The sequence below is a fragment of the Narcine bancroftii genome, chromosome 6, assembly GCF_036971445.1.
Source record: "Narcine bancroftii isolate sNarBan1 chromosome 6, sNarBan1.hap1, whole genome shotgun sequence".
NCBI classification, from domain to species: Eukaryota; Metazoa; Chordata; class Chondrichthyes; order Torpediniformes; family Narcinidae; genus Narcine; species Narcine bancroftii.
The window spans coordinates 202,663,895-202,678,372 of NC_091474.1; the positions used below are offsets into that span (position 1 = coordinate 202,663,895).

A 14,478-nucleotide genomic window follows, 5' to 3' on the forward strand; every position below is an offset into this window, starting at 1 on the left:
TTATATCACTGGGTACAGCAGGATTAAAAATCAATTTAAAATTTGGGCAGAGAAATGGAAGATTGAGTTTAATTTGTACAAATGTGAGGTGATGCATTGGACAAGTTGAAATTCTTGCAAGTATAGAGTAAATGGCAGGACCTTTGGAAACAAGTCTGCAGGTCCCTGGAAGTGGCAGCACAAATTGATGGTGGTAAAGAAGGCATCTGGTATCTTTGCCTTCATTTTAAAAGTTGGGAAGGGGGTTTCATCTATATAAAACCCTGTTTAGGCTAGATCTGGAGTGCTGTGTGCAGTTCTCGTTACCACATTACAGGAAGGATGTGCCAGCTTTGAGAGAGTGCACAAGAGATTCACTAGCACATTGTCCAAATTGGAGTATATTAGACTGAAGAAGAGGTTGGACAAACTTGGGTTGTTTGCTCTGGAATGTTGAAGGCTGAGAACAATGTAATAGTTTATAAAACTTAGAATGAGGTAGATTATTTTCAAGTGGAAATGTCAAATTCCAAAAGGCATAGCTTTATGGTTAGAGTTTAAAAGGGTGCGTGAGGCAGAGTGATCGGTACCTGAAATGCTACCAAAGGAAATGGTTGAAGTGTATACAATAGCAGTATTTAAGAGGCATTTAGACGAACATGGGAGGAAACTGAAGTACCTGGCGCAAACCCACACAGTCACGGGGAGAACGTACTAATTGATGATGAATGGCAGAGGATTCGAACCTGGGTTGCTGATGCATTGTCCTAACAACATCCATAATGTGAGCAGATGAGATTTGTTAGATTGGCATTACGGCCACTGCATACCTGATGGACAGAAGGGCCTGTTCCTGTCCTGCAGTGTTCTCTAGTTGTATATCTTAGAATTTTCTTCCTTGATAGGCCACATGAGTAGTAGAGGAGGATTTTGGAATGGCCTTGTTTGAGGAAGGTAATAGGGAGAATCTTAGACCACTGAGTTACAGGAAAAGATTAAACAGGTTGGGACTTTGTACCTTGGAGTGTAGAAAAATGAAGGGAAATTTAACAGAGGTATCCAAAATTATGAGGTGTGTAGATAAGAGTAAATGCAGGTAGGCTTTTTCCACTGAGGATAGACTAATCAAGAATTGGAGGAGATGGGATAAGGGTGAAAGTTGCAACGTTTAAGGTGGGATCATGCAGAGTGGTGAGTGGAATGAGCTGCCAGCTGAAGTGGTAAATGCTGATTAATTTTGACGTTTAAGAAAGCGTTGGATAGGTATATGCAGGGAAGGGGTATGCAGGGTCCTGGTCAATGGAATGAGGCAAAATAATAATTTAACACGTATGAGAATGAGCAGAAGGGCCTGTTCCTGTGCTGGTGCTTGAATAAACTGTTGGAGAGGATTCTTCGGAAAAGGACTTCAAGTATTTGAAGAACAGGTAGGGCCTTGTGGTTTTAATTAAATTTTTGAGGAGTTGACAAAAGAAATGGATGAAGATAGAGCAGTGGATGTGGATTTCCGTAAGGCACTTGACAAGGTTCCATGTTGGTAGGGTCATTCAGTAAGACATGAGAGCCATGAAAACTACTGTATATTTTGGCTTGTGTCAACTGGTTAAACCCTTAAAAAAAACCTCAAGAGTTGGGGGGGAGGGGTCGACTTGTACGCTAGATATACTTTTGAGGTCTTAAATTCACCGATTTTAAAAACTAGATTGACATCAATTCAGCATACAAGTCCACGCAGGGAGGACTTCCCCACTGCCGCTTCCTGACACCTACCTACCTGCCATAACCGCTCCTACCTGGGACCCTGAGGTCACAGTCCCCGCTCATGCTTAGTAGACCGAGGTTCCTGTTCCTGCCGAGAGCCCCATATCATTACTCCAGCTCCATGGGCCATTGCAACTCCTGCCCAGAAGGCCAATTTTTTTTTACTTAATTTACAGCTTTGTTATTTGAGATTGGGGTGTTCTAAAAAAAATTTGGGGTTGTTGCTCGGAGGCCTGGACAGCTCAAAAATTGGGGGTCAACTTGTACACTAGATATAACATAAAACAATTAAAATGAGGCTAAAAAAGGGAGGTCGACCTATTTTCCGGCCATCATGAGTGGTGGCGGTTGCCGCTGATGACGTAAAAGCGAAGTGACGCATGGGAACAATAGCGGGCATGCACAGATGTGTTAAGTGTAAGTACGCAAATGATGGATCTCAGATGCAGGAGGAGGAGAGTGAGAGCATCGGAATCACCCGTGTGTCAGTGAGCCATTGGGCAGGTCAGAGGGCTTTGGCTGGGTGGTGTTTGGGGAGTTGAAGAATGCAATGTTTTTGTCTAGGGAGTAATAAAGAAAGTTGACTTCATGGTGTGCTGAACGAAACAAGTGAGTGTATTCTTTATTTGTTTGAAGGCTGTTACAGGATGGCAGATGAGAACAAGAGGAATCCTTGTGTGTTGGGGTGGAGGGGGCCAGGGCAGATGTAAGAGTAATGGAGGATATGTGGGTGAGGACCAAATTGATGGTGGTAGAGAGAAAGCCACATTGTTTGAAGAAAGACGTCTCGGATAATCTGGCCTGGAAGTCCTCTTCCTGGGTGCAGATGAGACGGAGGAATTGAGGGAAAAGAATAGAATCCTTATAGGTGGCCAGAGTGTGAAGATGGAGTTGAGGTATGTGGGAATTGGTGGGTTTATTGAAGATGTCTGTCAAGAGTTTGTCTTCAGAGATGGAGTCAGAAAGATCGAGGAAAGGGAGAATGTTGCTAGAGATGGACCAAGTGAATTTACTCTGGCTTTTGTTTAAACCCCCCCCCCCCCCCCCCCCACCCACCTGACTTTCCCCTAGCTCTGTCTCTCTCCCTTTTCCCTGTCTCCATTCTCATAGACAAAATCAATTCTCACTCTCTCCTTATCATATCCAATTAATACCTTTTGTTGGTCTGGATTCCTTCCCTCAGCCATCACTGTCTGTATTCTGAGATTTCCTGTTTTTAGCTCATTCTGTTTATTCCTTGGAAGAAGTGCTCGGGCCCGAAATGTCCACAATTTATCTTTGTTTCCTATGGATGCTGAAAGACCGACCGAGTTCCTCCAGTTTTCCATTGTGTTTTTAATGACAGAGACTGGAAACTTTTCGTATTTCATCAAACTATCGGTGCCAATGACTGTCATATTCCTTTATTCTTGAACAAATTTATGACAAATTTTAGTTAAAATGTTTGAGATCATCATATGCTGGATGTTTTAAGGTCATCAAATGCAGCTCTGTTAATACACAAATATTATAGGCAAGGATACAGCTTTCCCCAAAATTGTCTATGAACTAACCTTTCCTGAGAGAATTTTTGTGCCATGTCCTGACGCATCTTCATCACCCTTTTGATGATCCAGGAGCCATTTTTCCCTCAGCCTTTATTTTAAAATTTAAATTTTCCTGGGATCTTGGAATAAACAAGCATTTAGTCTCACCTTAAATGCTTATTTATTCCATGATCCCAGGGAAAAACCTAACTATTGAAGTTTTTTTAAATAGTCTATAATAGTAAGCAATGACCAAACCTCTCCAAAATCAACGATGAAGTTGGCATGTGAATGGAAACTGAGGACTTGTTTCATTGGTCCCCATTTGAACAGTTTGTTTGAGGCATTTTAAATAAACAGCCTACAGCATTTTGATATGTAAAGTTTGGTCAAGTTTCCACATGTCCCTTGGCAATGATCATGCTCATTGAAATTAAGTAACTACAAGAGGCTGTAAAAGAAAATGTCATTTCAGGTTTTCTATCAAGTTCATTGAATTTCTATAAACATCGACTGTTTAATAGTTTGAATATTGAGAACTGTTCTGAAGAGTGGTCATAGAATAAATAGCAATAGAATTCAACACAATTATACTGGAAATGAGATGCAATAGTGAAAAAAGGCTGAAAGCAGAGTTGGGCAGTTGGGCAGGGGCTGACTTGGGAAGTAGTGGTGGTGTTTGGTCAACTTTGTTGAAATAGAAACTCTTCAGTGATGCAGGTGTCAAATTCTGAAATATTTAGAGTAGTTGAGCATAAATTCACAAGCAAAGTTAATAATTATATATTGAAGATCAATGAAACATGGAAAATTTATAAATGTTTTTGTGTTTATTCAAGTATTTACAGTTTATCTTGAGTGGATAATAATCTAATCACACAAATCAAGTTTTGAATAATCTTTAATTGGGGAAAAAAAAGGAAATGCTTGAAATGTTTGTATTAAATTGGCTGAAATTGTGACTTTCTTTATCATTTTTAAACTTACTATTATATGTAATTTTCTCTACTTTAGATGCTAATTTTAAATGAATGCATTGGAATAAGCATTATAAAAGGAATTGACTGTATTAATTGAATTTGTATTTTGCAGAGACTTGAGCAAATTATGACAAGAACGAGAAAATCCAACACTCCTGAAAAGGTATCCTCTACTTACCAACAATGTTTGTGCTGTTTCATTTACAGTATTTATTCATGTCTCACTTGTTTTCTTTTCACAGAAGAATAATCAGCTAAGTTCCATGGAAGAGAGAAATGCGCAAGTTCATGACCTAGCATCGCCTGATGAAGGTAATGTATAAATACTAAATGATGCAATTAAATAAACACAATTCAGGTTATTTTTCCATCAACATGTCCTTGTTGAAATAAATAATGCAATTTTCTACAAGTTTGGTAGTAGATATTACTGATGAAGGAAGTTCCATAAGAGATACTGGACTGCAGATGTGGTTTTCTGGATGCTTGGTGAGGTCACACTTTGGGTACTATGTGCAATTTTGGTCTTCTAATTTGAGTAAGGACATTCTTGCTGTTGAGGGTGCAGGGAGGGTTCTCTTGGGATGGCAGGATTGATGCAAGAAGAAAGGATGGCTAGACTAGGGTTAGACTCCATGTAATTCAGTGAATGAGAGAGATTTCCAAAGAACATACAAAATTGTGATAGGACACTGCAATTTACAGATGTCAGAAAATTCTCAATGTTGGAAAACTCCAGAAAAAGAGGTCACTATCTAAAGATGACGGCTAAGCCATTCAGGTCCGAAATGAGAAGAAACATCATTTCGAGTTGTGAACTTGTGGAGCCCCTATCACAGAAAACTTTTCAGGTATATTCAAAAAGGAGTTGGATGTGGCCTTTGTGGGTAAAGAGATCAAGGGTATGGAGTGAAAAGAGGAACAAGATGCTGAAGTGGCTTAATAAGTTGTTAATATATTGAATGGTGGTGCAACCATGAAGGGCTGAATGAGGTTCACCTATTTTATATGAATCTAATTCATTTGGGAAAAACGAGTCTGGCAAATTAGTTGGTGAAGCTGCGTGATTACCTGGTGTCATTACTTTATCCATTTGTGCCTTAGATTTTTTTATCAGATGAGATTGAGTGCATTGGTTCCTGTGGTGCCACCTGACAAGGTGATTTTATGAGTTGTAAATAAAAGAAAATGTATCCACTTGAGGGAGAAAAATCTAGGGATCACAATAAGATCAATTCTTTAAAAAGAATGAATTGGATATGGAATTTTCTGCCACAAGGTAATTGAGGTAAATAACCTTTTTGTATTTTGAGACCTACCTCAGGAGACAAATCATTGAAGATGAGAGGAATTGAATCTTGTGTTGATGGTTGGAATAGGAGGAGCCTGGTATGCATCGTAATTCCCAGTGTGGTCTATTTGGCTAAAAACTTATCTTGATGGTATAAATATTAATTATACATAAAGCTTGAGCTATCTCCAAGATGCTGCAGTATACAAATGATCTACAGTAAAAGCCTTGATATACGGCACCTGTAAGGATTGGTAGATGACAGATAAGTGTTTTTTCCAGTTACTTGAAACATGTACTAACTAATACATCTGCATTGAGAATAAACAGTTTAAAAAAAGCAAAAGACAAAAATACTATTCTGTACTTGTATTCATGCAGGTGAAGTTTGTTTAATGTCTATATAATCCTTAAAGTATTTGACTTTATTTTCAGTCCCATTCTTTGAAAACATTTAACTGTCGCTGCATCTGAGATTCCCCCCCCCTCCATAGAGCTGCTGAAAGACGAAGAATAATAATATAGAGAATTAACACCCCCCCCCCCCCACCCCGCCAAATTTGCAGATAAAGCCTCTGACTGGGCTGACTCTTACGAAGCAGGGATAAAGAGACACTTTAAGAGAGTCAACCCAATGGTGAGCGACATCAACCAGTTCTTCAACCTGGGTGACGCCATTGCTTTTTCACACAACTTAAGCATCTACTTTGAGCAAAGCACAACTAAGGCACTCGGCTGACTGAATATTTGCTCCCAACTTCACCAAAGGTTTATGTGTTACTTCAGAGAACGGTTTTAAACCTAATTTTTACATATTATTTTATTAATTATTTTAACTTTTTAAACTTATTTTCCTATTTTTTTTGTCTTTTGCTCAAGCCTGCTGGTTGCTTGAATCCTAGCTACCAGGGTTTTTTTTTAAACTGAATTATAAATGTTATTTTTTCTAATGATTGATTAAAAATACTTTTACTCTAAATTCCAGCAACCGGCCAGAATTTTGAACACATAACTGAAACAAAGGCGGTCGCTGTGATTCCTGAGGAAGTAACCAACAAACAGTCAGTAATTCCAGACATGGACAATGATGGAGGATTGGCCAATCATTCTCTAATAGATAAAGAGTGGTAAGAATTCATTTGGCAAGAATTGATTTCTGATATTCAAACTGCTAATTTTTTTTCTAAAATACACTAAAAGGAAGCATAAACGATACAGGATGTATAATGTCAGGAATGCTGGGTAAGGAAAGTGAATTTGCTTCCCTGAAGATCAATGAAACGTTTTTTTTTTGGTGGGGGTGGGGGGGGGCAATCGAATGGTTTCATGTTTACTGCTGCTGAGATGAGTTTTAATTCTAAATTTATTTAATTCTTTGTATTTGCAAGAGAGGATGGTTTCTAGATCAGCAGTTTAAAATTTTAAGTGCGCATCATGAACTAGGCTATTGTGTCTCCGAGTTTTAAGTTAGCAGATGATTATATAGGTGCGAAACTCACTATCATTTACGAAAAAGAGTTATTTCTTTCTAATGCTAGGAGGTAACTTCTTGTTACCTCCCAACATTAGAAATTCTTGTTAGTGGCCTAAATTTATAATGTTTATATGAGCGATTTGGCATTTTTTTCCTTTACAGTCAGATTATTTCACTCATCAGATATCGTGTTCTTCATTTTGATACTGTGTAGCCTTAATGTGTATTTGTATCGATGCAATTTTCGCGACTGAAACTGTTTCTGAATCAACTTATTGCTATAAAATATCATGGCTTTTAACATTGAACTTACAGTACAGAAATGGGCCATTCTGCCCTTCTACTCTGTGCTGAACTATTATTCTGTGTAGTCCCACTAATCTGTTCCTGGACCATATTCATCCATAGCCCTCCCATCCATGTACCTGTCCATATTTTTCTTAAATGTTAAAATTCAGTCTGCTTTCACCATTGGAAGCTCATTATACACTCCTGTGTGGAAAAAATTTCTCCCTTAATTTTCCCCTGGTTTAAATCTCACCCAATCTCAGTGGGAAAAAGCCTACTTGCATTTGATCTATCTATACCTCTTAGAATTTATTAAATTTCCCCTAGTTTTTCTACATTTCACAAAATAAAGTCAACCTATTTTTAACTATTCCCTTTAACTCTGTCCCTTAAGTCCCAGTAAAATAAGAATAAATTTTCTCTGCACTCTTTCAATCTTATTGATATTTTCCCTGTGGTGACCCAAAAGTGCATACAAGACTCCAAATTTGGCCTCACCAAATGTCTAGTACAACTTTACCATAACATCCCAACTTTTATACTCAATACAATGGTTCTGTGGTTTGAAAGCAGATATTAGAGTCATATTTCACCATGGGCACAGTTTTAGATATTATATCTATGCTTTCTCTAAATCCACTGACTTACAATTCTTTGACACCACCAACTTTGCCTGCCTCAGTTAATTTCCTCCTAAAACTCTCATCCAAAAATTGTAATTTCTAAATGTGATTATTCCAGGCAACTCGTGGGCAGATTTAGTTATATGCATAAATTAGACGTTTTTCAAAACATTCTTCCCTTTTGCCTTTCACCCATTAACTATTGCTTGCTGTCCTGTATTGACTTCTGGTTAAGCAATGACCTTTTTTAATTCTCATGGTTTTCAATCCAATTCTAAACTCCTGAGGATACTGGAATTTAACTGATCCATCATTTATGGACAGTTACTTAAGAGTGTGGATGAACAGAGGGACCACAGGATGTTCAAATACATCCCTCAAAGTCGCTGCATGGGTTGATGGGATAGTTAAAGAAGGCCGATGGGATGCTGGGCTTGGGTATTGTGTTCACTTCTGGTCACTTCATTATAGGAAGGATGTGGAAGCAATGGAGAGGGCACAGAGGAGATTCACCAGTTACCTGGATTGGAAAACAAGTCTTAGGAGGCAAGGTTAGGAGAGCAGGGACTTCTCTGTTTGGAGTGTAGAAGGATGAGAGGTGACTTGATAGAGGTCTACAAGATTGAGAGGCATAGATAGGGTGGACAGCCAACACCTGTTTCCCAGGGTAGGAATAGCACACACCAGAGGACATGTACAAAGCAAAGAGAGGGAAGTTTACGGGGCACAATAGGGTTGGTTTTTTTTTTAAACGCAGAGTTGTGGATGCCTGGAATGCTTTGTCAGGGATGGTGATGGAAGCTGAAACATTAGAGGGATTTAAGAGACTTTTAGACAGGCACATGGATGGAGAAAAAATGGAGGATTTCACGATAGGTAGGGTTTAGTACTTTTATTTATGGGTTGGCACAACATTGAGGGCCGAAGGGCCTATAACGTGCTTCTTCTGTTCCCAAGGCAATAATTTCTAGAATTCTTTTCCTAAGAATCTCGTCAACTTTTAACTCCATATCTTCATTTAAAACAATGCCCAACAAAGCTTTTTTTTTAATTAATCATTTCTGCTATTTTGCCTCAGTGATGGCTTGTTTGATGACTATTATGTTAAGGACACAATACGAATAAGTGTTGTTGAAACTTCAAACTACAGTACAATGATTATCTGAAATGGTCGAGACTGGAACTATGTCAGATAAATGTTTTTTTAAGGAGAACTGGTCATCTTTTTTTAAAAACATCCCAGTAGCAACAGCAAATCACTTGTACCAGTGTTTAAACAATAACAAAAAACAAGGGAAGGCTTTTTAAGCATTAAAATAATGTTTAAACTTGCCAAAAAAAATGCTGGCCACAATGCTGCCACCAATACCTGACTCAAACCCACTGCTCCCATTGATCCCTGGGGAGGCTTCCCAGGGCAGTGGAACACTCACTGGCAAGTTGATGGGCTCCTGTCTACCTGATCACTGGAGCTTCTGACGCCCAAGTCCCAACTCTGAATTCTTCCCTAAGCCTACCGCACAAGTACACTGGGGAGACCAGTGTGCGATATTAGGCCGAGGGTAGAGTTCGGAGTCGGGAGCTCCGCTGTGCCAAGGAAGGATGGAAGTGGATAGGAGGGAAGGGAATGCCACTGTGCTCGAGGTCCCCACTCCTGCCTGAGAGCCTGATGACCCTGCTCCTGTCCGGGAGGCTGCTCTCCTTGATTACAAGGGATTCTTCTGACCACTTGTGGCTGGGAGACAGCAGCACACAGTTTGAGAGGGACAGTTGGAGAGAAAGGTCAATAGGGGAAGGTAAAGAAGAAATGGAAAGAGAGAGAGGAGAGAGTTACCTGAAATGAGGACAATCATCGTTCTAATTTTATGTCGAGTGAATTTTTTTTTTTTTTCAAGCTGTGAGGCCAGTTCGGCTCTGAAAAAAATTTGGATAAATTAGGATATCTGATTGTTTCAGATATCCTCATTTATCTGAAATGTTTTTTAAAAAAATTAGAATTTTGGAGTATCCGATTTTGGATAATCAGAGTTCTACTACATAGGGACCACTTCAAGTATCTAGCCAGATGTACACTGTTGCCAAGAACATAGCTGTTATTATCTCTGAACACTAACATTTACTCCTAAATCTTCTGCATACTGAGTATAACACTCCTCATTTATCACTATTCCAATTCTAGAATTGAAGTACACCTGGCGTTGTCATTTTTTCTGTGCTACAGACTCAAGAGACTTGAAGACGTACAGTAAAAGAGCATAGACAAAGAATGAGGTGGTGGGAATAATCAAAATATTCTCTTCCCCCATTTTGCCCACCATGGACATGATGGACCAATGTTTTTTGTGCTATCAATTTTATTTCTGAGATGTGGTTAATTCTGTTGGGTTTGGCTATGTGGTTAATTTACAAAATGGTTAAATGATAGCTATTTGTAATCCTGAAAATTTTTTGCATGGCATGCAAATCACATGATTTGGAATGAAAGTCTCCAACATGTAAATTTCATGTACTTTATTCCGGACCTATTTATTTGACATGAACTTCAAAATACTGTTGTCTTTGGCTGACTTTTTAAATTGCATTTAATGGATTCTTTTTGAGGAATCCCAAAGTAATTAGTGCATTCCTGGCACAATAAAGAGCTTAATCTTGTTGTGCAGGATATGTTACATTTAGCTGAGAAAATTGTTATTTTTTTGACTTTATAATTACTGTATCAGGATATATTTTGATTCTGAAAACAGCAACACAGGTGTGATATTTTGCTTTGCTTGTTAACTACATATCCATTTGTTTTCAGTTTGATTTTTAGGAGATTAAATTCCATTGAAATTGTGCAGCTGGTTAAGAAGGTGGTTTTGCTTTTCTAAGACTTCTGGATGCCTTTTGTTCAAGCTGCATTTTAAAAAAAATAATGGGAGAACTTCCAGGAAATTCAGGGAAAATCTCACCGCCCAATAGTTTGAAGAGAATAAATTCCTCCAACACAATATCCTTTACATCTAATTAATTATGTATTAAGGCCCAACTATAACTATACCATCAACTCAATTACAAATTCTGTTAATTTATAAAATTCCACTCACATTAATGAACCATTAATGGTTCTGTCAGTTCACCCTTTGTTCTTCCCTTTCCCTTCCACCAATTGAACTCGCTTTCTTTTTCTTTGTGTAGAACAAAGAATTGTACAGGCTCTTCAGCCCAAGATGTGTCAACCTATGTAAACATACTCCACATCTAATCCTTCCCTATCTCCCATTCATAACCCTCTTTTTTTCTGAGAGTGCTTTGCACATCCCCATTGTACCAATCTCATCCACGACCCTGGCAATGCATTCCAAGCACCCACCACAATCTGCGTAGATAATAAAAAATACTTGCCTCTGACACCTACCCTAAAAGTGATAGAGGACTGTGGCCTGAAACGTCGATGCAGAAGTTCCCTGCCCTGCTGAGTTTTTCCAGTAATTTTTGTTTATATTTCAAGTTTTCATCATTTTTAGTTTCTTATTCTTATACTTTGACCTTGCAAATAAAAGTTGCACAAACAAAAATATACATTGTTCTACTTTTCAGAATAATGCACCCTTAAGAATTTTAATGTTGCGACAGATTAAGCTTTTAATCATACTAATCCTTATAAATTGTCTGGCATTTTGATATTTGCACACAGATAGTACTTGACATTGTGATTTTAAACTCCATTCTCTAGTCCTTCTGCTCAAACAACCATTAGAGAAAATGGAGTTTCCCTGCAGGATGAAAGCTTCGAGGATTACATTGATATCTCATTTGGAATAAAATCTACCAGAGTAGCCACAGAAACCACTGATTGTCAGGATGAAGACAGAATTCCAGTGAATCCAGTTATTGCATTTGAGGAAAATAGATCCATGGAATTATTAACCAAAGTCGATGGCATTCAAACTCAACAAACAGCAGGTATGAAGTAATTTAAACATGCCAATATTGAAAAGGTTAATATGGTCAAAGTGTAATGTTGTGCCAACAGTGTGGTGGAGCGTTCGAAATTGAGACCTGAGCTAGAAGAATCAAATTTGTGGAATTCTTGAGAGTTAAATTAGGACTTGGAAGAACTTAAGAGTGAGAATGAAATATTAAAATTATAACTTTGCTGGATTAGAAAACCTTTTAGTTCACCAAGCTCGGAGCAGTGAGAGGAACTTAGTTCTAGTTAGGATACAAGCAATGAAAAGAAGAACATGTAGATAGTCTTCCATCTAACTTGCATTTCAGTAAATAATGCATTGGCATACTTTGATTTTCCATCAAAAAGGTGTGAAAAGTATAAAGTTATTGATTAGGAAGCTTTTGGCACAATGGGCAGAAATGTTGGATTATCATGAGAGGGAAAATTGATTTTTTACACCCAACAAAAATGTCCTTTGATAAGGAGTTGTGTAAGTTTTGGAGAAACAAAGATGAGCATGTGAAGGTACAAATGAGTGAAATGAGCATCTTCCATCATTGGGACACCTGGAATGGTTGTGGGGAGGCATCTTTTGTATTGCAAATGAGGGGGGGGGGGGCAGAAACAGGCTTGAGGTCAGGACATTTGATTCGTGGCGGTCTTGGAATGGTTTGGCTGAGTAGCCTGTTTCTAAGCTGTATGTCCTGTGTTCTCATTGCATGATTCCTGTAATTCTATTTAATTACGAAATTCATCAATAATATTAAAATGATCTATTGACACATTTTTGTTGTGTTTAGTGGTAACACATCCTATTATTTAAAAGCTAAGTAACAGCAGCAGGTTTGGGCTGTTCCAATGGGAAATGTCAATTTTCGGGCATGAAAATGTGTGGATTATCTTGAATCAAGGAGGAGTGGTTGTTTATCAATTGTTTTGTAGAAGGGGATTTGTGTGAATGCAGTTTTACTGAAATCATCAATTCTGGTATGTTTCATTCAAGAGAAAACTCGTCGCTGAGTAGTTTAAAAAAATCTACGTTTACAGTTAAATCCCTGGACTCCAGCACCTTTGGTAGATGCCGGATAAGTGAATTTGCCAGTTGTTTGATATTGCACGTGGCATGGGTTGGGTGAACTGCCTGCTCGGCAGTTTGTTTTATTCGGTGGCTTGAGGCGAGGGATTTGACTGTATTTATAATGTGTTGGGTATAGTGGGCAATGGGAAAGTCAGTTGACCATATTTACATTGCTTATATATTCTTAGGTCGTTTTTTTCATTGTTGTGGAGCAAACAGATGCTAATTATTCCAACATCATTCCAACAATAAATTGGCAGTCTTCCAAATACACACCTCTGCTCAGTCACGGTGAATCACTTTGAGTTATTCTCGCAACTTGTTCATAAAGCAATAATCAAAATAATGCTCCACTTTCTAGAAAATGAGTGGTAGAAATGATCTGCCGGGAGAAAACTGACTTGAAGAACAACGAATTCTCTGTGCGTGTGTGGGATTCTAATCTTTTGGATGTTGCGAAACAAAACTTTGTGGTTTAAGAATAATGAATATATTCTTTGTTTTTTTAAAAATTCTGTGTGAACATTGAATTAGATTAATCTCTGAATTCAGATGTATCTGTTATTTCCTTATTTTTGAATAGAAGCCATATTTCTATTTCACGTGGCATTAATTTTGCAATCTCTTATTATCTGTCTTCCAGAAGTGATTTGACGATGTTGATCAGGAGCGACAGTGTGGAGTTCAGTGAACACATTCGCAATGATTGGACTTCTTTATGTATCATGTCAAATGCAGTCATTTTAAGATCTAGAACTGGAAATTAACCATTACAGTGAGAACGGGAATATTAAATATGCAAATTGCGGGTAGAGAGAATTCATTACTGCTAAATAATTCTGATTAATTAATCAAGCTTAGTATGCATTGTATATAAACTGCTTTTCCAATGCTCTGCTTCAGGGAATTGGCATTCTTTATGACAAGGCAAGAATGACAATAGTGAATTTATGATGGTGTAGGGGATTACTTCAAAATTAGCAGAACCATTTATATTTGCTTTGGAACCCTAGACTTGAATAAGCCTTGTTGTGCTGCAGAGAAGTGATGATAGGCATCGTAGAGTTAGGAATCAATTGGCCATTTAACATCCTTTTTAGAAGCATCACTGTTGCCTCCTTTTCAGAACTTTAGCACCAGCTATGAAAGAAAATGTGGAAAATGGTGTGTATTATGTTGAATTTTAATAGCAAATTGATAAAACTATTTTACTTAAGTTAGTAATAATAAAAGCAAGTATGAGGCTAATCAATTAATGATATATCTCCAATATATTGGTACTGATTCAACCTGTGAATGACAAGAGGGTACAAGGCCTTGTTATCGGATGGAAAAGACGCTGGGAATTTATATACAGTACTTGTATGCTTTCAGTTGTCTTATCAGATCACGAGACAAATTAAAATGATTTAGAATTTGCTTTTGCTTGTTTCAGAGCAAGAAATCTGATTTTTGTAAGATAGCATTCCTTCTGTGACTGTCACTTGCTGGATTTGTCTTTAAATTTAACTAATTTACATGACACTGCACCAATTGCATTTAGA

At 38.0% G+C, this 14,478-nt stretch overlaps 1 protein-coding gene across 4 annotated transcripts in view; it reads left to right on the top strand.

The window, feature by feature from the left end:
- map7b (microtubule-associated protein 7b) overlaps window positions 1-13,753 on the top strand; it is a 138,957-nt gene extending 125,204 nt beyond the window's left edge. For all 4 annotated transcript variants that reach the window (XM_069887229.1, XM_069887226.1, XM_069887227.1 and 1 more), the window contains exons 14-18: window positions 4,359-4,409; window positions 4,489-4,558; window positions 6,523-6,664; window positions 11,638-11,867; window positions 13,578-13,753. In XM_069887229.1, the coding sequence (XP_069743330.1) occupies window positions 4,359-4,409; window positions 4,489-4,558; window positions 6,523-6,664; window positions 11,638-11,867; window positions 13,578-13,588 (504 nt within the window). In that variant the 3' untranslated portion in view covers window positions 13,589-13,753. The remainder of the gene's footprint in view (window positions 1-4,358; window positions 4,410-4,488; window positions 4,559-6,522; window positions 6,665-11,637; window positions 11,868-13,577) is intronic.
- Window positions 13,754-14,478: the final 725 nt, after the last annotated feature.